This window comes from Patiria miniata, unplaced genomic scaffold (assembly GCF_015706575.1).
Source record: "Patiria miniata isolate m_02_andy unplaced genomic scaffold, ASM1570657v1 HiC_scaffold_10, whole genome shotgun sequence".
In the NCBI taxonomy this organism is placed as follows: Eukaryota; Metazoa; Echinodermata; class Asteroidea; order Valvatida; family Asterinidae; genus Patiria; species Patiria miniata.
In genome coordinates, this window is record NW_024037048.1 from 4,330,458 (window position 1) to 4,354,346 (window position 23,889).

At 38.3% G+C, this 23,889-nt stretch overlaps 1 protein-coding gene and 1 non-coding gene across 2 annotated transcripts in view; both read right to left on the reverse strand.

The window, feature by feature from the left end:
* Positions 1 to 23,889, reverse strand: part of LOC119735877 (receptor expression-enhancing protein 3-A-like) — a 41,942-nt gene continuing 18,053 nt past the window's right edge. Inside the window, exons 3-10 of the mRNA XM_038209824.1 lie at positions 20,985 to 21,061; positions 15,465 to 15,585; positions 12,947 to 13,060; positions 10,763 to 10,940; positions 7,979 to 8,400; positions 7,552 to 7,622; positions 4,738 to 4,809; positions 1 to 1,584 (exon numbers count right to left, since the gene is read on the reverse strand). Of these exons, the coding sequence (XP_038065752.1) occupies positions 4,746 to 4,809; positions 7,552 to 7,622; positions 7,979 to 8,400; positions 10,763 to 10,940; positions 12,947 to 13,060; positions 15,465 to 15,585; positions 20,985 to 21,061 (1,047 nt within the window). The 3' untranslated portion in view covers positions 1 to 1,584; positions 4,738 to 4,745. The remainder of the gene's footprint in view (positions 1,585 to 4,737; positions 4,810 to 7,551; positions 7,623 to 7,978; positions 8,401 to 10,762; positions 10,941 to 12,946; positions 13,061 to 15,464; positions 15,586 to 20,984; positions 21,062 to 23,889) is intronic.
* On the reverse strand, positions 22,898 to 22,970 carry Trnas-aga. Its single transcript has one exon. It is a non-coding gene; the product is annotated as a tRNA-Ser (tRNA).

A 23,889-nucleotide genomic window follows, 5' to 3' on the forward strand; every position in this document is an offset into this window, starting at 1 on the left:
TTCTTTCTTACAAAATATGACTTTATTCAGACAGTTCAATTGTAAACTTATTATTCTCTTTCTCTTATTATGTTTTCTCTTACACACCGAATATGAAATCACAACCGCTACCACTTATTGACATCTACTTCCATTAGTGAACAACAAAGAGGTATTAACAATTTTAAGAAGCCTATAAACGAACATCACATAATTACAGACAAAAGCCAGGCAACACGGTGTTAAGTGGACTTATTTTCTATCTTACTCCCAAAATGGAATTCTCATTGTGTGCTTTTATGTACAATAATCTCATTAAGTTCCGAATGCCTTTTTCTTTTACAAAACATAACTTAAGGCAAAAAAGTAAAACAAATATACAGTTAAGTTCTGAATGCCCAAAATGTGTGTAATTTTTTACAAGGTAGGACTGCAAGGCACAAATATCGAAACAATTTCTATAAGAATTTACCAAAACCACTAATGGGTGCTGAATGTTGCTGATTCTGAGGTAATGCCCACATAGTATAGTAGTAATACTTAGTAATACACACAATACACTTTCAACAAAAGCAGACATTTGATCCGAATTTGAATTTGATTAAATGTGTACTTCATTATCTGAATCCCTTAGGTATTTCCCCGTTTTCATTGCTTATTCACACAGAAGTCATTTACATGGCCCAGAATGTCACTTTTGGGGGCGACAAAGTGGTATTTTGAACATTATCACAAAAAACAAAACTGGTGCATTGAACAAATTACTAAACCAAACCGTTAATGAATTATTAAGGCCAACATCAACATACACTTAATTAACATGAAATTACACATCTCTTAACATTACTTTTCTGACAACAAAATATCGGAAATCTAATTTTGTACTGAAATAAGCTGTAGCCGTTGTTTCTCATATTTTTTTATTTTCAGGTGTGATTTTAAGTACAATCAATGAAGAAATCCAAGGTAAGCATTAAAAAATACTTAATGTGAGATATTCATATCTGAAAAAAAACCAATGCATTTTCCCTACATTAAGCAACAAATTGATTTACCATGTCACAAACTATGGAGGGATGAATAAATGTCCACTGCAACTCTTCCACAAGATAAAAGTTAAGCTGTAAAAGTGTAACCTTTTAAGAAGATCTGTCTATTTTACAAACTTCTGTGTTTTTGCAGGCTTGTGCTTTGAAGTTTTAGACAGAAATAAATAAATATCAAGTTATCAATACATCCCACCATATGAAAGTTACATAACCTTAAGGTGCAACTATGTTAAAATGTTGTGTTTGTTATAAGGTGTGTATTTTGATGGTTGATATCACCATTTCAACACTGGCACTTGCACAACTATTACTCTACAGACCCGTTGCACCGGTCGCCACACCTGAGGGCAGGTTCCTCTATGATACCAATGGTACGTCAGTGAAGGTGCACCGAGCAAATGCTCTGTTACAACTATTACAGAAAATCTTGTTTTCCAAACACAGACGTAAATATGTCAATGGGAAATAAAGAAAAACTTTCACAATTTCTAGAGCGCCGTTGAAATCTCCAAACTTGCTCATTTTGTCCCCCATGCAGTCCAATAGCCATAAACAGCTGAAAAAGGATGGCATCAATTTTTGCAAATTATTCAAATAAATTTCATGCATGTATCGCCATTTCACAGATAATTGCCCCAAGATTTCCTGTCCTTTTACGAAAAAAAAAGCTTTCAAATACAATTTTACATGTATGACCAAAAAATTGGAAGTCATCACGAAAGTGAAGTGAATAACAAAATGTTACAATTGTGATTTCAGCCACTTTTTTCCACACCTTAACAATTATTTTTCCCCATAAATGAAAGAATTTACAGCCATATTATAAAGGTAGATACAGAGTTTTCAGACTATGACAGAAGGCACTTTCTCTCCAGGAAAAAGGCTGATGTAAAATGCGGTTCTCATGGCCAAAAATATGCAATGATTTCCAAACTTCTCAGGCATTTTCTGGAATATGTCCAAAGTAATGTATACCATTTGCTACAAACGAAACTGGAAAATATTATGAAATATACTTGAATGAAGGTAAATAATAGTATCAAGCATCCTATGACATCGTTGCGCCTGGTATGCTGTCATTTTTAAAGAAAAGAGGAATTTTGTATCAGTGCTATTGATGCTTCGGTCAAAACCATCACTGTGTAGAAAAAAAGGAAGTTTTTGCTTCAAATACTACATCCGTTAGTGTGCGGTGCCATCTATTGACTTTGTGCGTACGCTTGGTACACTAGGTACATGTATGTACATTTGTAATATGTTTTCCCCATGACACATGCTGTCACTCAATCAAGCCCTGTGACCTATGTGTTCTATACACAACAGATTCAGCGAGCTGCACTTTGATGGTTGAAAACAAACAACGCTTTTTCATGTTTTTCCAGCGCCATTGAAGAAAAAGAAAAACTGAGCACATTAATGGAACGATGTCTGCTAGTCCTATAGTTGGTCAATTTCATAAAATTATGACAAATGCAAATGGTATACATTACCTTTAACCAAGGCACTGATTAGATTATGATATGAAAGCCACCAGACAAAAAATGCAAGTGAATTTATTACCAATGGAATTGAAATACTCAGCATCAACCCACACCCTTGATGGTTACACAAAAAAACGACAACACAACCTTAAGAGGAAGAACTGTTTGAAGCTCAAGTTGTGGGAGTATTTGTTTTAATTTGATATTAATGGTCAAGTTTGTTAGCGCCGGTCACATTGAGACAGATGTGACTGTAACCATGTGCCTTGTGTTACACTTGTTTTAAAAGAGTTTTAAAAAAAATGGATTTTCATCTCACCAAAGTCTGTGAGAATATAGACTAACTTAATGAAGTTACATCTCTCCGAATCAGAAAGGCAAGTCATGAATGATCATTTCAATTTTTATTAAAGGAAATCATCACTTTACCACTTTAAAGCAAGTTATATGACAGGACGAAAAAGCAAGTTATTTGACAGGAAGAAAAAGAATCATATCTGATGGAAAGGGAAGAGATTGGATTACTGGAGGAAATGATATGTACCTGGAAATTCCTAAACTGGAAACCATTATGCAAAGATTGACTTCAAGATAAATCAGTGGAAGGAAAAATATGTGATGATGATGAAAACCAAGTCTGTCTGACGTGATTTTTTTCTTCTTTTTTTGGAATTTCGAAGTTCAGTATTGCGAGCTTTGCACACCGTGTTTCAAGCACCTTGGGTCGCACAAGACTGTAACTGAACGTGTGGCAGCTTGCCTGGAGCAATGCGTTTCACACATATTGCCCAGGGCTCATTTTGCCGATCTGAAAACATGAGGGTACTCAGATAATGACATGATCATGTCAATTTGACAAGCTTTGTGTTCTTTCCAAAGAGTCCACGCACAGTCACAATACAAATGTGCAAGCGACATGTAAATATGGTAAGCAATTGTTATCACACAATTGTTTTCACACAGTTTATGACTCGGAGGCAAATGCACAGAGTAGCAAGCTAGCTAATGTATGTATGTATGTATGTATGTATGTATGTATGTATGTAAAAGCATTGCTGCGGGCATCTGTCTGGAGATGCAGATCATTGCAAATGGCATCATGAGGTTATTAACCTCGTTAACGATTGTCTAGTTGGCAAAAGACCCAGGAGAAGACACCATAACAGGCAATAGGTAGAGAGTGGTGCATAAATCAAGGTTTCAAAACCAAGCCAATGAAGTGATAAAGCTGCTGCGGTGATGTAACTATTAGGAAGTCCACAGAGGTGATGATTTTGCTATTCAGAATGGTAAACAAAGCCACGGCATAAGAAGAAATCTGTAAAACACTCAAAGGTAGAGTAGATCATTTGCAGCTATCCAAAAAGTAACTGACCAAATTATTGTTGAAACGCTTACATAGTTTAAAGATAGTAACGGCAATAAACTCCTTGTGAAATTATTCTTTCTGGCATGCTGTCATTTTGAAGAAAATATTAAAAGAAGGCTATTTCCAAAGATGCGTCAAGTGAGGCATTTTTGGAAATTTCTGTTAGTAGTTGGTTTGTAATTTGGCAAATCCGTGAATGGTTGCACGGAAGCATTGACAGGACGCACAAACGCGCAGTTGCCGTTATTCATCGGTTCAGTGCATGGCATCGCATAGCTGTAATCGGCCAAATGAGAACGTGTCCCGGATGCTGATTTCGGGCACACTTCAAAACATGACTCGCAACTTTTGAATTGTAATCGAGATCCTAGAATATTGTTTTCTCAGAATACACAGCGTTCACCTAGCAAAAACATCAACAGGTTAGTTGTTTAGCAACCATCTTTAGATTTTGAACACTTTTGTTGCTTCCAAAAAAAAAGAAAAATGCACAAATGATCTACCCTACCTTTAAGCCCTCCAAATTGAATTATCCACACGCTCACACACATTTCAGATTGACATTCCACTTATTCCAAAGACTCAGTTCAAAAGTTGTTACAAGATCAACTGTTGCCGTTGTTTGGAAGACTCCAGACTTTAGTTAATTGAAAATCAATGCATTTGTCTATCGATACTTTTGGGTTCGGAAACTTTGGTGCGACTCTGGAATGCCAATCTGAGACAGGTATAAAAAGAAGCATGTAAGCCACTTTGTAGTTTACTGTTATTCTCATTAGTTATCCCTTTCCACCTCTCCTGCTAGCTACAACCCCTTCACCAGGGAAGCAATGAAATGTATTCCAAATGGTTTTTATACCTTATACTTTAAAGGGTTCCTGTGTGCCCTTTTTGGGGACTTTTTGCTGTTGATTTAGAGTTCTTCTGTTTCCTGTTTCAGGGCAGTGTAAAGGAAGACAAAAACGAGCAGGTTAAATAAATTGCACTAGTTTAAATTATTGAGGAGAAAAAAATACAAGTTTTTAATAAATTCACCTGAAGTTTATGTGGCAATGAACATTTACCATTACCAATATGGAAAGAATGTTGCATCCTGACACCACATTTTTTCATCATGTACCCTATCATCTCAATGAAGGTCAGTCATTGCAAAAAAGTGTTTAAAAAAAAGAATCTGGGACTGAGAAACATTTCCAATTTTGTTAGGAAATACTTTGAAAATGCACTCGACTCTCCGTAGACTTGGTACACAACCGAAGAAGTGGCATCCGGATACTACATTCTTTCCACCAATGTTATTGAAAAGATCTGATGCGATCAAGCTAATGAGTCATTTGTCAACCCCGGTCATTTTTTTTTACAGATTTGAAAACAGCACAATCTCAGCATTACTGCTGTGAAAACCGCATGCTAATACCATCTTTAGTTAAAAAATTATGGAAGTCGGAACACCCAGAGATGTGATGAAGTGATGTGATGAAGTGGCCCTATTTTGGCCTGAATCTCCAAACGAAAATTCCAGACAAACGACTCATTTAGCTTGATGGCATCACAAATACAAATATTCAACTTTGTGGTACTTAACAAAACCAGAAAATATCAGGAAGGACTTTTCATAGATGAATCCTGGCACATGATCACTGTACAGGCACAGGGCCCCCTTCAATGGAGAAACCATTATGTGCTTTACTGGACATGTACAAAGCAACTGCCCCATTACAGATTGTCGGAGCAATAACTAGCACAATGCTATCGCATTGAAGGGGTTCTCTGTGATAGAAGTGATGGTTCTGACCAGATTAATCTATATTTCAACAGATATAAATAATATTACAATATATTGTACTAGAATGTCAAATACTCATATTGCTAATCACATAGAAACAATTATTGGCATTTCCAGCCAAAACCTCTTATGCCAAACAAGTGAAGAAAACAACACAAATTACACATTTGTGCTGATGAAAGGATCATGTAACATTTTAATTTTTTTTTTAATTATTAAATAGATGCTGGGTGCAAAATACCTTAAAGGGAAGATACAACATTTGCAAACATCACAAAACGAAATGATCAAATTATCACAAAATACCTTACTGAATTGTTAGGGATTGACAGTCTAAAGCATCCTGTAAAATCGTGGCTCCTGGTGTGCAGACATTTTCAAGAAAAATGGCATTTTTCCAACGCTGGTCGGCCGACCAGCGTTGGAGAAAACCAGCTTTTTTCAAAAACTGCTTGCAAACTCTTTGCTGCAAAAACTGCAAAACCTCTTTGCAATTGATTACACACCTGTGAAGGGGTACAAGCCTGCTAGACTTATTCTCTGACCTTACAATTCCCCAAAGTCTATAAAATTCCCCGTTTCATCTGAAGTGGGGTCAGGGAACCAGACTACAAGAACATAAATGGTTTTCTTGGTTTTTTCAGCATCTACAAGCTTCAAACGTGAAACAAATCATTTTAACAATATTTGCTATAACATACTAATCCTCCAAATTCATTTATTTCTGAAAATTGGAGCAAAAGCAAATGTTGTACATTCCCTTTAAGATGAGTTGAGCATGCACTGGTCAACACATTGTAAGCCTATCATAGATTTTTTTAATTTTCCTCAAGGATTTTTGGGATTTATATGTCCGATCCTTCTGGACACACATAAAATTGTAGAGAATATCAAATATAGAAATTTCAGACTAAATGGAGTGCAGAGTTTTTCAATCTTTGTAACCCACTCAATGTTGGTAACATTTTTATTGAAAAAAATCCCATGCACTTTATGTAACTACAATGTACAAAACGTTACCCATTACTGTCCGTATTAGTTTACAACTGTACAAAATGAAAATAAATAAGGTGTAAATATAGTTAACAATGTACGGTCTTCTGAACAAAACTTAATTTCTTACTGTGTCACTACAAAATCGTAAAGGCAATAAATGCACCAACTAAAAAGCTGTGTGCAAAAGTTGTCCACAATCTTCCTTATAACGAAGTGATAAATTAACTGCATCAGAAATTGATCAGATCAAGGGTCTGATCCACAAACTGAGGGATGAACAATCTCTCCTTGAAACCAGCAAGGAGGAAATACGTTACAAAAAGTTCAAGGCTTTTATCTTCACACGTTTAAGTCAACCATTTCTTGCCACACACACTTATCTGGGCAATGGGTGTGGTACAAGACAAATCCTTACACAGAGGGCTCAGTTGAAGAGGTTCATGAGTTTTCCAGGTTAAAATTAATTTTGATGATAAATCCTCCTCACGACAGCTTTTTTGAATTTCTAAATCAATCACTAGACAGTATTCTATTTTTAGCTTGCATTATAACAGGTAACACGTGGCAGGCAATCTGTGCATGAGTCACTAAGCTCCTGTCCAACATTTAAGACGTCTGGGGGCATGCATGGCATGTCTACGGTCGTGTGATGACCAAACTTCAGCAGACGTTTCCCTTTTTGTCAAGCCTACAAACATTGACAGACTGGATTACAATTGCCACTTGGGAAGTCCAAGTTGCATCATGCATGTACCTTCAAAGGTTCCACTGGTTCGATGTCAAGTCTCATGAGAAAGTCTATACATTATATACACAGCTCTGCCAGGCTTCTTGGCTGAAGTACAAATATTGCAACATGTTCTGAGGTTTGCCCCTAGTCTGTTTTAGTACCTGGTCATTTTGATGCCTGTATTCCGCAATGCATATCGCCCCTGAGACCTCTCTGCACCCGGTGTAACTGGCTGAAAACATAAAAGGGAATTTAAAAATCTTTACATAGGCCCTTAAAAATATACAGACGAGAACAAGAACTGCAAAAAATTACAATTTGGGTTCTTGCCCAACTGTGATGGACATATGATGGCTTCTTGCCAACTTACATTTTTACTTTTCTCCACAGGTTGAAGACGAAAACTTATCACTCTAAGAATTTGACATAATTCCTTGTTGACCAACTGAATCTTTGTCAAACTCGGAACATTTTGCAAAACAAATTTCAACTTTAGTCTGGCAAGAATCACCATAGTTTAAGTGGTACTGACTGGACCATTAGATCTACTTGGCAGCTGTCTTAAGAGGAACATGCCAGCATACCCACCTCCTGTCTTTTTCTGGGTGGTTTTCTGCTCAGATTGTCAGCAGAGGCATAGTGTGAGCGCGGCACGTTCCCGCCTGCCGTTGACATGTAAGGCTGCTCTCTCAGCGAACGTAGCGACGGGGACCGATGGAAAGCTCGGTCGTCCTCCGGCAGGTACATGGTGTTTGCGTCATTGTCGTATTCCTCCCTGGTTTGTTGGTCGTAGTGTCTGGACGTCGGCCGTCGGGGGCTGAATTCTGGTCTCTTCCGGCGACGTCTGACTCGTTCTTCTTCCTCGTAATCGTGTTCCTCCAAATGCTGTTCCACTTCCCCGATCTGTGACGCGTAGCGGATGGTTTCCTCTTCTTCTCGGAGGCGGTTGTCGAGGCTCTGCAGGCTGTCCAGCAGGTCTGGGGACATGTCCGGGTCTGATTCTAATCTCTCTACATTTTTGTACCGAAAAAAAAATGTAACAAATCAAATCGTGACAGATCAAACACTACTTTCTAGCACTTTAATTTAAAGTGAAGGAAAACATTAGAGATGTTCTTGGACACTACTTCTAAATCTAAGATGCATCCAATGAAGTAAGGCATCATTAAAAACTGCATATCCATTCTTCACACATCTCTCTCTAATTGTCAGCAACCACTGGACGCACAATAGACCTTTATCATGCTTCCACCATTTTAGTCATGTTCCCTATATCCAATAACAGTACTGAATGATAATGTTTTTGTGCAAAAAGGAACCAGACTATTTTTCCTTCCAATCTCGCTTTGGTTACATTGATCTGAATGGGGAAAAAATCTAATGGCTGCAATGTGATAATGGTCTATACAGACTGAGTTATTAAACTTCAGCTGGAGTGAAAATAGTGTTGTAGTCAAGTCTGTCACTAGTTCTCACAAGTCCATCACAAGTCATCCAGTCCCCAGTCAAGTTACATGCTATTCACTAGTCCGAGGATCAGATATTCACGTCCGCAGAGTCACGGTCAAATGTCCGAAAACATGCAAATTTTATGTGACTCTGCCCGCCAGCCAATCGGAGTCGACTTTAGAAACTATAATGTCATTTCGATCAGAAATGTGGACTAAGCTATTGATTGGTCAATTTGGCTGCCATGTTTTTGGAATACATCAACGGGTTACTGAAGACCTGATATAGAAGGAGCCTCGTATATGGTCAGAATATCGAGGTCAAATTTGCATAATTAATCGCCCAATCTGCTCTCATATCATAGACCCATGCTGTGCAAGGGGATGTTCAATAGACTAGCTATTCACATGAATGTTGACAAAAGTATTTTTTTTACAACTGTTCATCCACTTTTGCTTTTGATCGGGCTTGTGAAAGGACTTGTGAGTTTCCATGCTATGAACTCTACTGTAACACTGAGAGAAAAGACATATCTCTCGGTACATAATGAAAACAAAAGATGGGAAGCTAGATTATTAAGTTATGGACGTCACAAAACAAGGAAGCTGTCACTCTCTGTACCACACAAAAACACATCCTTGAATGTGACTCTGGTACTGAAAGCAACCTCTCTACCAAAAGTATCCATTCAAAAGGCAGCTTGAGATAACGTCAGTTAAGCTGACAGTAACCACAGCCAGCCACTTTGCATCCTGCTTCACAGCATCTGCACTGCTCCACATAATACTGTGTCACCCTACAGTACATTGGAAACAATATCCATTGTTCTCACTAAGTCAATTCAAGCCGCAGTCTGACTCATGAACTGACCCGGTGCTACAGAAGGAAATCTAATTCGGTCAACTAAGTCCCGAGACCCCTTAAAAACCAGAAGAAAATTAATGACAGAAACAAAAAAGCTTTGTTGAACACTACTGATCTGAAGTCATCTGTTTCAATTCTTCATTGACTCCTACCCTTATATCACCTGCAGCCTGCGGCCTACGTTAACAAAAGCAATCTTAGTTTGGAGCCTGCTCATTTCAGTTGCATGCATGCAGTCTCTTTTTACCATGGGAAACTGGCTACAGTTGAGTCTGTTGGTTTCAGCAGGGGGAAGCCAAGTTTACGTTAAAATCGACAAAGGGGTAGAATGCGAAATTAAACTGGCGGAAACTCAAGATTTACCTCAAGGGTTAAGGAGGTTTTATTAAGGGAACAAATGTGCTTGGCCAGTTTTAAACAAGTCTGTTCAGGAGAGTGAATGCTGATTTGGCTTGGGCTATTATCGACGACCAGGCCCAGAGCCAGTCTAGCTATGTTATGGTATGCGCCTCTTGCGAACAGTCATAAACAACTCCTTATATGGATATTGGCACGTGCGTGGCGCATACTGCGCGATGTGGCGCATACTGCGCGATGTGGCGCATACTGTGCAATGTGGCGCAGAACACAGCGGTGCCAGTGTAGTGTGAATTTAGGACTATGACATACGGACTCATTGGTAGTAATGTGTATGCCTATTAGTGAGGATTGTGAACATTCAACCAATAAAAGGGTAAAATGGACCAGATTTCATAGGAGTCCAAATTTCATGTGACAACTGAAAAGTGTTTGAGACCAGCCAGCCGGTGTTTTATCAACTGTTTAAGACTGGCCACGTGATGGGCTCTCGACCAATATGAATGGGTAAACTTTCTTAAGTATTTACGAATGGGTTTTACGGGGGTACCTTGGGGTTCAACCCCGAATCACCCCTTTTTTGTTTTTAGCATTTTTCCCTCCAAAATCCTTAGTATGGAGGCTTTCAAACAAAAACCAGTGCTCTGTCAAAACTAGAATGGTCAGAAAAGCATCATTATCCTTGCAGACAGGCTGCCGTACCTCTGAGGGGGCGATCGTATTCCTTCTCCTTTCCCCCGTCTGAGTCTTGGCCCTCTTTGCTCCCATCTCCTCCATCTCTTTCCACAACCGCCACCTCGCCCTCATCCTCTTCTGGAATTGCATTCTTGGCTGCGTTTTTGTTGTAGTTCTTCAGCTGATCCATCAGGGTCGTTTGGCCCTGTAGTGAAAATAGAAATTATTTTGTGAATTATGGAAATGAGCAAGTCTCCAACTTGGATCACGCCAAACAAACTTTCTTTTAAAGCCTTTATTGAAAGGGCCATAGAGGGAAACTGACTTGGTAAAACTTAAAACAATAGTAGTAAGGATAAAGAAATTGACAAGAGTAGAATTTGAAATTGTGACCTCCGGAAAACAACGTTCGCATTTTACCATTGCTCACCGTGCTGGCTGGTGCAGTGTTCCATGGGTCTCAAGGCCAAATCCAATTTTAGCAAATTTCCTCATAAAAACCCAAATACTTTTACATAGTTGTATAAAAATGACTTGAAACACTTTTGTAGTGTAGAAAATGAAATGTACACCTCCAGACAATTGCTGATTTTATATCCCAGGCCAACATGCATTAAAGGTATATTACAACATTTGCTTTTGCTGTAATTTTCAGAAATTTATGAATTTGGGGGTAAGCATTTTATAGCAAATATTGTTACACTGACCTGTTTAAAGTTTTGTGTTCATAGATACATGTACTGGAAAAACCAAGAAAAAAAATGATGTTCTTGTAGTCTGGTTCCCTGACCCTACTTCAGATGAAACAGAGCAATGTATAGATGTCAGGGGAATTGTCAGGTCAGGGAACCAGACTAGCTGTTTTGCACCCGTTCACGGATGTTTAACGATTGCAAACAAAATATGGACTAAATAAAATTTGGTAAATTCCGGGCAGTATTTGAAAAAAAGTCAATTTTTTTCCAACAATGGTTTGGCGACCATCGTTGGAAATTGATAAAAAATTCCACTTCTCATGAAAATGACAGCACATCAGGTGCCACGATTTTCACAGGATGCTTGAGACTATTATTCACTTACAGTCAAGTAAGGTATTTCATAATAATAGTTTTGTTTTTTGAAATTAGAAAATGTTGTAGATTGCCTTTAAAGACACGGATACACTGTTTGCGTGACATTACCGAAAAGTCAGCAGTAACATATGGCAAACATTATTTTCATACATACGTTGGTTGGGGAATTCAAACCTGGAACATGGATTTGAAAGATATCAACTATTTAAGAGAAACATCTAAGCATTCCCCTTCCCCTTTCAGTCATTGCGGGATGTTGATTATTATTAGATTTATTCTTGGAAAGATTGACTTCAAGTCCTTCCTGCCGATATGATCACACAGCAGAGGAAACTCTCATTTGATGCCCAGTTAGATAATCCTGCACCACCCTCCCAATCTGAGCGGACATGTGCCACGTTGCAATCCGATAGGGACCACTAGAAATGGTGGGGGTATGGGATACATATGCGGCTCAGAAAATCTAACTGGTTATTATATCCATTTTGTGTTGATATTTCACTAAACCCACTTATGTACATCTTAACACCCATGTGCCAGATGAAATAACCACACAAAATGGTGTTTTAACATGCTTCTTTTTCTGAACAGCATACGTATCCCTCATGCATACCATTTCTAATGGTCCCTAATAGCTGTAAGAGAGAAAACATACACAGGGTGTACCAGATAAAGTTGTGCAAGCAGATATCCTTTCATTTCTCACAAACTACTTAACATGAGTATTTCATCTTGATTGAGCATATTAATTATACTCTTGTGTATATGCAGTAAAAAATTGTCATCGAAATCAGTTCATGCAAACCAGCTATCTAACAGATTATAAAAGGCTATGGGTTTTTCACCCATTCAAATGGGATGGGATTTACACAGTTAACTTAATTTACATCAGAGTGAAAAGGCCCATGACAATCTGATGCACTGATATCACTAACTGTGTAAATCCCATTGGAATGGGTGAAAACCCATAGCCTTTTATAATCTGTTAGATAGCTGGTTTGCATGAACTGATTTCCATGGCATTTTCACTGATTATACTTAATATGCTCCATCAAGATGAAATACTCATGTTAAGTAGTTTTTGAGAAATTAAAGGATATCTGCTTGCACAACTTTTTGGGGGACACCCTGTACTTGCCTTTATCGCTGATGTCATGACAACATTGGCAGCAATCGTCAGTCCATCTTTGCTGACCTTCTTCAGTGCTTCATAGCCCTTGTTGCTTGCCTGTGATATGTACTCGTCGATTTCCTGGATAACAATTAAAACAAAGAAAGAAAAGACCCCTTGATTTACTAACAATTTATCTCAAAATGCAATCCTAGGTAGTTGAAATATACACCAAATCTACATCTAAGGTTTAATCTCAACAGAGATTTTTTTTTAAGTCACACACACATGATAGATGAGTAATTAGCCAAAAATTACAAAATCAAAACTCTGTTTACATTGAAACTTCGGTCACAAGACGACCGTGTTAAACATATACATTTTGATTCAAATATTGTAATATCCACACAGAGATATACCCAGACAAAGATTGACTGTTCAAAATACCATATCATGAGTAGAATCAACCGGGATGCACTTATTTTTTTTTCTGCAACCAAGTATAGTCAATGACCACATACGTCAGTTGGTAACGGAATGGTTTTCGGACTGTATTTCCCTTTAAAAAAATCGTCCAGAACCATGAATCAGAAAATGCAATCTACTTCATTGATCAAGAAAGAATTTCCACTTTTAGGGAATATACATGTCACAAAAATATGCAGCATTGTGACCACGAAACCTAACGCATCAGACCAGAGGGACCCCATGCTTTCAGCCATGGAATCTAAACTACCTGTATATGAAGGTATTTCAAATCACATATGTTTTACATGTAAATGACTTATGAGAAAAAATGTTACAACCTGACGCCACTTCCGCAATTGTGTACGAAGTCTATGGAAAGTCAAGAACATTTTCTAAGTATTTCCTAATAAAATTGGCAATGTTTCTCAGTCCCAGATTCATGTCTTATTATCATTTTTGCAATGAATGACCTTCATTGAGATGATATATGAAGAAAAAAGTGGCGTCAGGTTGCAACATTTTTTTCCCTTTACTAGCCTGCATACAAAATTTGCAACCGGGATACCTATCTACATAACTGGAAAAGAAAGCACCAGAGTTAAGATCTACTCATAACTCAAGCTAATTATAGTCTCAATGTCAATTACATCATTCAAGTTACATGCAAGCTTCCCTCCCCAGGAACTTGATAATCAAAACTCCCGTCCCCTTGGCAGTTTTGCTTCATTAACTAAACACAGATCCTGCCACTTCATTTCAGACACTTAAAAAAATGTGTGGGGACACTTCTGAGTTGCAAGTACAAAGTCATCGCTTAGTAATTCTCCCAAAATAACTGTGAAAACAACATATGGTCACAAAATCTGCTCTGCACGTTTCCTGAGAAAGTATCTGATCTGATGCGACAAACATCAAGGACTCGTATGTTAATCATACATGTATGTGCTGTAGTTTTTAATACATGTATTCATCAAAATATTTTACAGCCCTCCAGCACATTTCATATGCACAAACATAAAAAAGAATTAATTCCTCCCACAGGCAGAAGATTTAGTTACTACTCAGGGATTTTTCCAAAATATCTCATGCACTGACACAATTTCACCACGAAACATCGATTAGTCAGAAAAATATACTGTCCTTTTCACAAGATGGCATAATGAACAACTTCTCAAATCGTGCAAGTTTTTGCATTCTGCAACTTTTTGTTGTTGTTTTTTGTTCAGCAAATTACCAATGAAAAAGGAATAGGAAGTCATTTTATCTCTCAGTGCTACAAAATAATAGAGAAGTGCATTTTTTAAACAACTGAAAAATAAGAAGCGATTGGTGCAGAGAAACAAGTACATGTACTGGTACATTGTACCATCTCTGAAGAACCATTATATATACAGGGTGAGTAAAAAAAAATGAAACCCAAATGTCGGGACCACTGTTTTAGTGAAGTTCTGCATGTAGCACTTTAGGCTATAAAAGCCCAATTCATAAGCTTTCTTTTAGTACAAGAATCATTCAAATCACTCATGCACTTTTCACGTTACCGAGTTTTAAACGCAACCACCGTTATAAAGTTCTGTCCAAGGATCACAAAAAAAGGTGTGCGTTCTTTCAGCAAAACAAAAACAATTCACACACATCCTTATGTGATTTGTTTTCGTTTTGCTGAAAGAACACTGAACTTTTTGTGATCCGTGGACAGAACCTTAAAACGGTGGTTGTGTATAAAACTCCATAACTTGAAGAATACATGAGTGATTTGAATGATTCCTGCACTAAAAGAAAGTTTATGAATTGGGCTATCATATCCTAGATTTTCAAAGTGCTACATGCAGAACTTCACTAAAACAATGGTCCCGACATTTGAGTTTCGTTGTTTTTTTTACTCACCCTGTAGATATTCTTCACAAAGTTTAAATCTTATATTCCCACTCATACTTTTCATCTCAAGGTTTGTCGTCTGCACAGTACCACAGTAAAGCTACATGTATCAAGGCCCCTTGACTATAATCTAGGGGCCTTGGCTAATTGCCATAAAGACAAATAATTCTAAAAATACTTCATCCTTTACAGTATTCACCTGTTCTCGCTTGCTTAGTGTGGGGTGAATGAATTTCCTGTAGAGGTAGGTGGAGCCCTTCGTCCATGGCGAAATCAGCCAGAAAATGAAGAGGATTTTGGCTTCGTAGTAAAATGGAAGTCTGATGATAAAGTAGGAAGAAAAAAAAGGTTGTCTGAGTAATGGGGATTAGAACTTTCAATTTTTTTTTAACCCTAACCCCCTAGTAGTTCCTCAGGACTACCCTGCTAACTCCAACAGAGTCCAACCGGAGTATTTTCAGTTGTCTGCTGAATCCAACGGAGTCCAACTTGGCGTTATAATGCGGTTCAGTTAATTGCCTGCTGAATCCAGCATTTTGCATCAGGGGTACACAAGGGGTTTACTGCTCAATCCAACAGACTCCATCGGGTATGTGACATAGTTGGATCCTGTTGGATTCAGCAGGGTTAGGGTTTTAATGGACAGAAGTCCCATTCGGAATTCAGATTTTGAAGCAAATACTATACCTAGATGGATATCTTAATAAGGGTCCCCAGATGGATGTATTAATAAGGGGAAGAATAGTGTGCTTGAACAGTTTTAAACGTGTTGTTTCTAACCGGCATGGTGTCTGGTCACTCATAAAGGCCTGAGCCGAAAGTGAGGGCTGCTACCAGCCCCCTAGCTAGCCTTAAACATCACGTTTGAAACTGTTCCAGCACACTATTATCCCCATTCATATTCCTTTTTGTTTCAAAAGTCAAAAGCAGTCAAGAATGGACAAGTTTCTAATAATTTTGTTCACCAATTTCACTTCATGTCTTGTGAAACACCTCTCTGGCCATTTCTATGGTACGTGACTCGTGCACGTACGTAAACATCTCCTTCAGGAGATTGGCGTGATATGGCGCAGAACACAGTGGTGTTTTTACCTGCATTTTAAAACCAACCATGTGATGGGCTTTCAACCAATAGGAATGGGTAAACTGTCTCAGGTGTTTTTATGAATTGCCATCAATTATTGCCAGCTAGAGGCATAATGTACCAATACATATACAATTTTACAGGCTAGGCTTATTGTAAATTCTGAATACAATTTGTTTGAAAGAAAGGCACGTTCAGCAATTTTCAATTGACATCAAAATGTACATGATGACACGATTGATGAAATATAAAACAAGTTGGTAATACCTGTAGATGTATATTGATACTTTAACCCAAACCGCCCTGAATCCTTCAAAATCCTTTGCCAAAGTGGAGGAATTTGGAGGATTGAGGTTATATGGCAAAAGTGCGTTACTGATTTCGTAGGATGCAATTTGTCAAGGTCTTGGGCCGGACCTTGTGTTGTTTTTGCTCAGCCATACATAAATATAGGCCCAGATTATACTTGAAATCCTCCACACTGCTCCAGGATGTTATAGCCAAGCCTCGTCATATTGACAGTCACTGCCGCAGGATTTTGCGGTGGTCACCCCTCCATGGATCATATTCAAGAAATAATGGAGGAATTTGAAGGATTGAGGCAATGCTATTATTCCATGAGGCCAATCGGAGGATTTTGCAGGATTGAGGCTACGTCCTAACAAAAAGGCCTAAGGAGTTAGTTAATATTTCAATTCCCCTGGCTTTATCCCTTTCACCCCCCCCCCCAACTGAATATTTGCAAAATTAAATAAGTAAATATACATGTAATTTCATCAATATAAAAATTCCACTGTAAAAATCAATAATTACATGCATACTAAAGTAAACAATGCGCATGTCCTTGTACGATTATCACATTTCACAAAAGAAATCTTATGACGGCATAAATCGTTCAACGATTTATACCATAATCACTCTGTGTAATACTGCAGTACGGTTAGGGCTTGTACATAAACCTGCACATATGAAGCCATTAGTGCATAATGGACACACAAAGCGTGTGACCTCTGTGATTTACCTAGAGACAAATTTGTAAAAGGTTTGTCAAATTTTCTCGTGTACTTGCAGCTTGTGTTAAAAGCAAATCCATGCTTGCATTTTCTGTTCCATACACATGTATGCGTGCATTTCAAAAGGAATGCATTTATTTTAAATGGAATGAGGCATTCGTGAGATTTTGTGGCTGTTCTGGCCATGGAATTCATGGTAAGTTGAGAGGCGTTCTGACAACATGAGACAGAACTGGGCAGATGCTGAAATGAGGGTTTGCGGGTGTTAGGAAAGAGAACAAAATTCCCCTTACAATACTGTTTGGTTCACTTCAATTAGACATTCCATTGATAAGTTATGGCTGTTTAAAGTTTGCATTTACCATGTTTACCGACACGTCAAAAAAAGTAAAATACTGAGAAAAAGGCTATTGAAGTTTCGAGATTTGTACTTGTACAATTGAAAGATGATAATTGTTTTTCCTAAAAAATATATGTATTCCACATATGTTATACTATAGCTTTAACATATACGTACAGGCATGCAACTTTAGAGGAAACTCTAAACCACACAAGACTTTGTACAATGTTTTCAATTTGTACCGGCATTCATGAGGAGTGAAAAACGAGGAAATCAGCGAATCCGAGGAAAAGTTGCATGTCTGTATATAGTAGACATATCAAAGATTACACATGGGAATCAAATCTGAAAATCAAAAAAAAAATTGTTCGTTTTTTATTTTTGCATTAATTGTTCTCCACTACGGCATTGTACATAGGCCAGAACGCCTCACAATTATAAGTCAATGCATGTAAATATATAAACGAGGGTGTTGTTCAGACAGCTGCATACTAAAAGCAAACTACTTCTGCTGTGTTTAACATACATAAACTCGATCAATTCCAAACTAACTAAATTTTTCAAATGGGATTTTCTGATTTATAATGTATGATGCACTTTATGCAAAATTACTACCGGCAGCATGACTGCTGAGTCGCCCGTAACTTAACAGCACCAAGTTCAAAAACTAACAATTATAGTAGCAGGTCAAATGCAGAAAGGTCTTAAATGTGAAGGATGAATGGATGATGAGTCAGGTCGTTACTTTGCGACAGGGTTTTGTAGGCCTTAACATCTGTCACAGATCCAGGGATGCCGTTATGGGTTGCATCCTTGGCCGGTTGCTCAGGAGGCCGAGTGAAATGTCTCCAGTGGACGTCTCGGAATCTGGACTATTTCCATCAAGGACCGGAAAAACATGCGTGCGATTGAGGGACTGATTCAGAAAAAAATGTCTTGGCAGGTTCAAAGACAGCCCTGACAAATAGTGACAGGGTTACATGAGTATCGCTGTGATTATACAGCCGAATGAGCTGATTAGTACAGAATTATATTTAGGGGCACTGTGCGTGCAAAAACTATAAAGTTTGACGTGTTCTGTGAGTAATTCAATTACATTACAGGAGTGAGACTTGGGGAAAAACGGGAAATCCACGAAATAAACAAGACGGTTTGGGGACTGCCGAGTGCCCAAAAGCAACATAGGGTACATGTATGTTATCCTTGTATTTGCCTAATGGCACCCCTTAAAATACGAAGTTCTTTTGTTCTTTAAAAAAAGCTAAAAACTAGAGGTAACAACTTTCAGGCACGCAATTTGGAATTAACCAAAAAACGAGGAAATTCCAATATTTACAGGACTTTGTACAGTGTTTTTCAATTGTAAATGGCAAAAGTCTGAAGTGAAAAACGAGGAAATCAGCTGATCCGAGGAAAAGTTGCATGCCTGAACTTTACGGTAATATCTCAGGGAGTTCAGATTTCAACGGAGATTCTTTAAAAATCCTCAAACCAATATTCCAGGATCTCGATTTCAATTCAAAAGTTGCTGAGTCGTGTTCTGAACTGCCCCTGAATTCAGCATCGGGACACGTTCTCATTCAGCCGATTGCAGCTACGCAATATCACGCACTGAATCGACGATAATAGCAGCCACGACTCCGCGAGAACGTGTGCCTCGTGTCAATGCTTGCGCGCACCCATTCAATGGATTTGCCGAATTACAAACCAACTGCTAACGAAAATTTCCAAAAATGCGTCACTTGACACATCTTTGGAAATGGCCTTCTATTCATTGTTTTCTTAAAAATGACAGCATGCCAGAAAGAACAATTTCACAGGGAGTTAGTGCCATTACTATCTTTAAACCAAGTAAGCATTTCAACAATAATTTGGTCAGTTACTTTTTGGATAGCTGCAAATGATCTACTCTACCTTTTAAAGGTGCTGTGAGTGAATGTATTTATCTTCCTATGCCTGACTCAGCACTTCAAACATAAATGTTAGAACAGCACACATCAAGGCAAACAGCTGCCGTGGCTAGCTCCACACATATGAACCCCGACAGTTCAGTGTTTACAAAGTCAACTACAAGCGCAGGGGTGTGCGCTGCCAAGTTGGCTTAACGGGATTACGATTTAGGAAGGACGTAGGGACGGTACTCCATCAGGAATTTCCTCAACTGATCATCAGCTCTTTCCGCTTTTTTTTTTTTAAACCCTCCCTCCTTTTCCCCTCCCGAAAGATGATTGCTTTTAAAGACTTCTGTGTTATAACAGGTCTATAAACTGTTGCATTTTGTTTTCCGGATAAATATTGATACAGTTTATTTCATGAACAGTATCTTTTGATTTGGATATCGGTTCGCAATTACAATGTATGTCACATTTCTAAAACTTGTGCTGTAATAGATGAATCCATGCAAGTGATAACTGTACACTCACGAGGCCCCCGTCAATGGCACATGACAGATTATCTGCACAATAGCTAGTACAATGCTTTCGCCATTGAGGGGGGCTTCCAGCCTCGACTCCATGGGTTATCCGCGCGTTCCTTCACTAACCCTGGCCGTGTAGAATACGTAAACGATGCTGCTTGGCTATTCAGAGCATACTGCGCGCGTATTTCGAAGACTGCACGCCCTATATGCGCTCGTGATATTTTCGCACGTCACGTCAAGTACGCACATATTTTTTCAAGACTGCGCAATGTCGGTACAATACAGATTCTGGAAGCCTAATTTTTTTTGACAAAAATAAAATTGTTTCTGATGTTGTAAAGGGACGACAGAGATATATGTACGTACATCAAATGTAACTCCTTGCTCTATAACGCAACGCCAAAATCTCATGTTTGAAAGGATTAATTCTACCAAAAAAACTTTCAAAATTTAAAGCACTGCGTCACGCGTTATAACCATCTTCTGCAGTCCTTATTTAAATGTGCCAAATAGTGGCAAATTTAAATTACACAATGCCAGGGGTTAAGATCGCTCAAGGCATGATGGGAACCAACATGGCGCAGCAAGATTGTACCCATGGGGAACGCGGTCGGGGGGCCTTTCGTGATAAAGCATGCCTGCACTGGTCTATACGTCAAGCGCTGACCAAACAAATTACAATTGCTCTTCTGATATTTGGTGAATATATTTATAATTTACATTCCTAATAAATCATTGGTCTCCGATCAAGGCCTCTTACTGTTATTGTTATGATACATCTGCACTGTTTACATGCGTGCGTGTCTGTAATTTTAGAGATGACATGACAAGCTTCCCTTTTCCTGTTATGTAGGCGTACTTACATTGAGGCGAAGATGTCGGCTACCGTTTCCACAAACGTGAACAATGCAAAAACTATCCAATACATCATCCATTTCACCTGCAGAGAAAAAAAACACAAAACAATAAGCACATCTCACTTTAAAGGTAATAGACTATATTAGCAAATATCAAACAACAAAACTACCAAATTATTATGAAATACTTTACTTGACTGTAACTGAATAATAGTCTCAAGCATCCTGTGAAATCATGGCACCTGGTGTGCTGTCACTTTCAAGAAAAGTGGAATTTTTGTATCAATTTCCAGCGATGGTTGGCCGACCATCATTGGGGGAAAAAAACAGACTTTTTTTTTCAAATACTACCTCCAATTTACCACATTTAGTACGGTAAGTCCACATTTTGTTGCAATCGTGTACACATCAGTGAACAAGCTAGTGTACTTCCCTGACCTGACAATTCCCCGACTCCTATAAATTGCTCCGTTTCGTCTGAGGTAGGGTCAGGAAAGCAGACAAGCACAAAACTTTAAACAGGTCAGTGGAACAATATTTGCTATAAAATACTAACCCCCGAAATCCATTCTTTTCTGAAAACTACAGCAAAAGCAAATCCTGTATACATGTACATGTATGTATAGACCTGAAATAATATGATTACCAGTATTGTATGACCCAGCATGACTGAGTGTGTATCTCTGATACTATCTCAGCAACAGTTAATGGGAATTGTAGAAAACAAAGGCCTAGATATTCTTTCTACAAAAGCTCAGATAGAAAATGTTGTCATTAAACATAGGAGAGACTAAAGTCAATAAGCCAAATCAGTATTCCAACTGCACATGTGCATGTCATACAAGATTCAATGTTTTTTGCCTTGGGATATTAAAACGCAGCAAATAAATGTACATGTCTGCATTCTGTAATATTTCATGCAATCAAACAGACATTGAAAAATTTTGTTTGCACAAAAGTTGGGTAAACAAAATACTTGTAAATCCTTTGTTGTCAAAACTTTTTTGAAATTTTGTGCTTACAGTTTCAAAACGAGACAATTTCTTTAATTTTGATGGTGCATGATAGGTTGCAATAGTTTTGGACAGATACCGCAAATCGTTTATCCCGAAAGGAAATATTGTCACTTCTTGATGTGCACACACGTACGTAGTTGGAATACAGAATTGCATTATTCTAGGAATGAAAATGTCATTGGAACCGGAGCAAAATCCATCGTCATCACACAGGAAGGATGTCGGTCTGGTTGTCAAAAACATGTCTACAACCCAGTTTCCTGTAACCAATCAACAATCAAACCATAAACGTATTTGTACACCTTTCAAACATAGGCTTTGAGGCAGTCATTCTGTTTCTAGAAACAAGTTCTTTTAACTGTTTTAATACCAAATGCATCAATGAATGCATCAGTGGTGACCGCGTTGTGGGGAAGTTTGTTATTGTAAGGGAAGTTAGGAGCGGGTTCGGACGGTCGGACCGGGGATTTTCTACTGTCTCCACTGCATCTATGATCCCCACAACAACTTTCACTCATTAGGTGTGTGTACCGGTAGTCCCCAAATTTATGGAACAAGTAACGGTATACTTGTATTAAAAACTATTGTCTTCACTGTCTGTGTCAGTCAGATTTTTTTTCCAAATTCCACAAAGCAAAACTGAAAGACAACAAATAGCTTTTTATTATCATATTCTTTTCATATGTGTATAATTCAGCTGTGCTGATGTACATGTAAAAGTATGCAATTGGCACTGACTTTAAAACAAAATAATTGCATGGTAAAAACAGTCCTGAATCCTCCAATTTCAATACAATTTTCCACACCCCCTAGGGAGTTAGGGTTAACTTGAATTAGGTTTTGCCCTTCACTGACATACAAACACTGTATACTCAGTGTGTTACTCAGTGAAAGTTGGAAAAATCACTCGGGTGGGACTTGAACCCACGACCTCCTGATTTCTAGTGCAGATGTCTTACCACTCGACCACCGAGCTCACGGGATCGGTTAATGCGTTACCCGCTGCTATGCACATCAGATTGGAACCAGCCAACGCAGGAGGTCGTGGGTTCGAGTCCCGCCCAAGTGATTTTTCCAACTTTCACTTGGGAGTTAACACACTGAGTATACAGTGTTTGTACGTCGGTGAAGGGCAAAACCTAATTTGATTTACATCACCCCGATGCAAAAAAAATCCATCTTATAAACGTTAACTTGGTTTTAAGTCTAAAGCCCTCATAATCAGACTTAATCCTCAAGCATCTGTTTGTGTGAGGATTATGGACAATTTGTCTATATCCCGGACGCTTTGCTTACAAATGCTTTGCTTACAAATGCATTGAATGTAATTTTCCTTCCCCCCCCCCAAAAAAAAACAGATTTAATTTAATTTGCTGGTGAAGTTTGACTAAAGAGTTGGGCTTGGTAAGATACGTAAACATGCACCACAATTTGCAGGAAAGGCAACTAATTAATTCCACACCCACTGGTCAGCAAAGTGTTCGTGTGAAACCATTTCCTCAAAAGGTCACTGCTGACGACAAAATAGTAAAACAGATGACAAAATTGCAGAACTTTCCAAACAGTTGTTCCTATTCATGTCCCTGCTTGTTTTATGCAAAGGTACGGCACAAGCAAGCTTTTATCTACAACTCGAGGTCATGCCAACAGCTAAATGTGTGCACTTTCCCATCTTTGTACAAACTTCATAAAATGTTTATGAAGGGATTATAAAACAAAGTGGTAGGGAGATAAATGCAAATCTTATTCCATGACACTCATGGCACGATCACATGTATTATGTACACGATAAATACAAATTATGCATACCATTTTGTATACTGGTACTGGTACATGCATGTTTCATACATTACAGTACATTACATGCATTCGCTCATAAAAAAGTTACACACGTC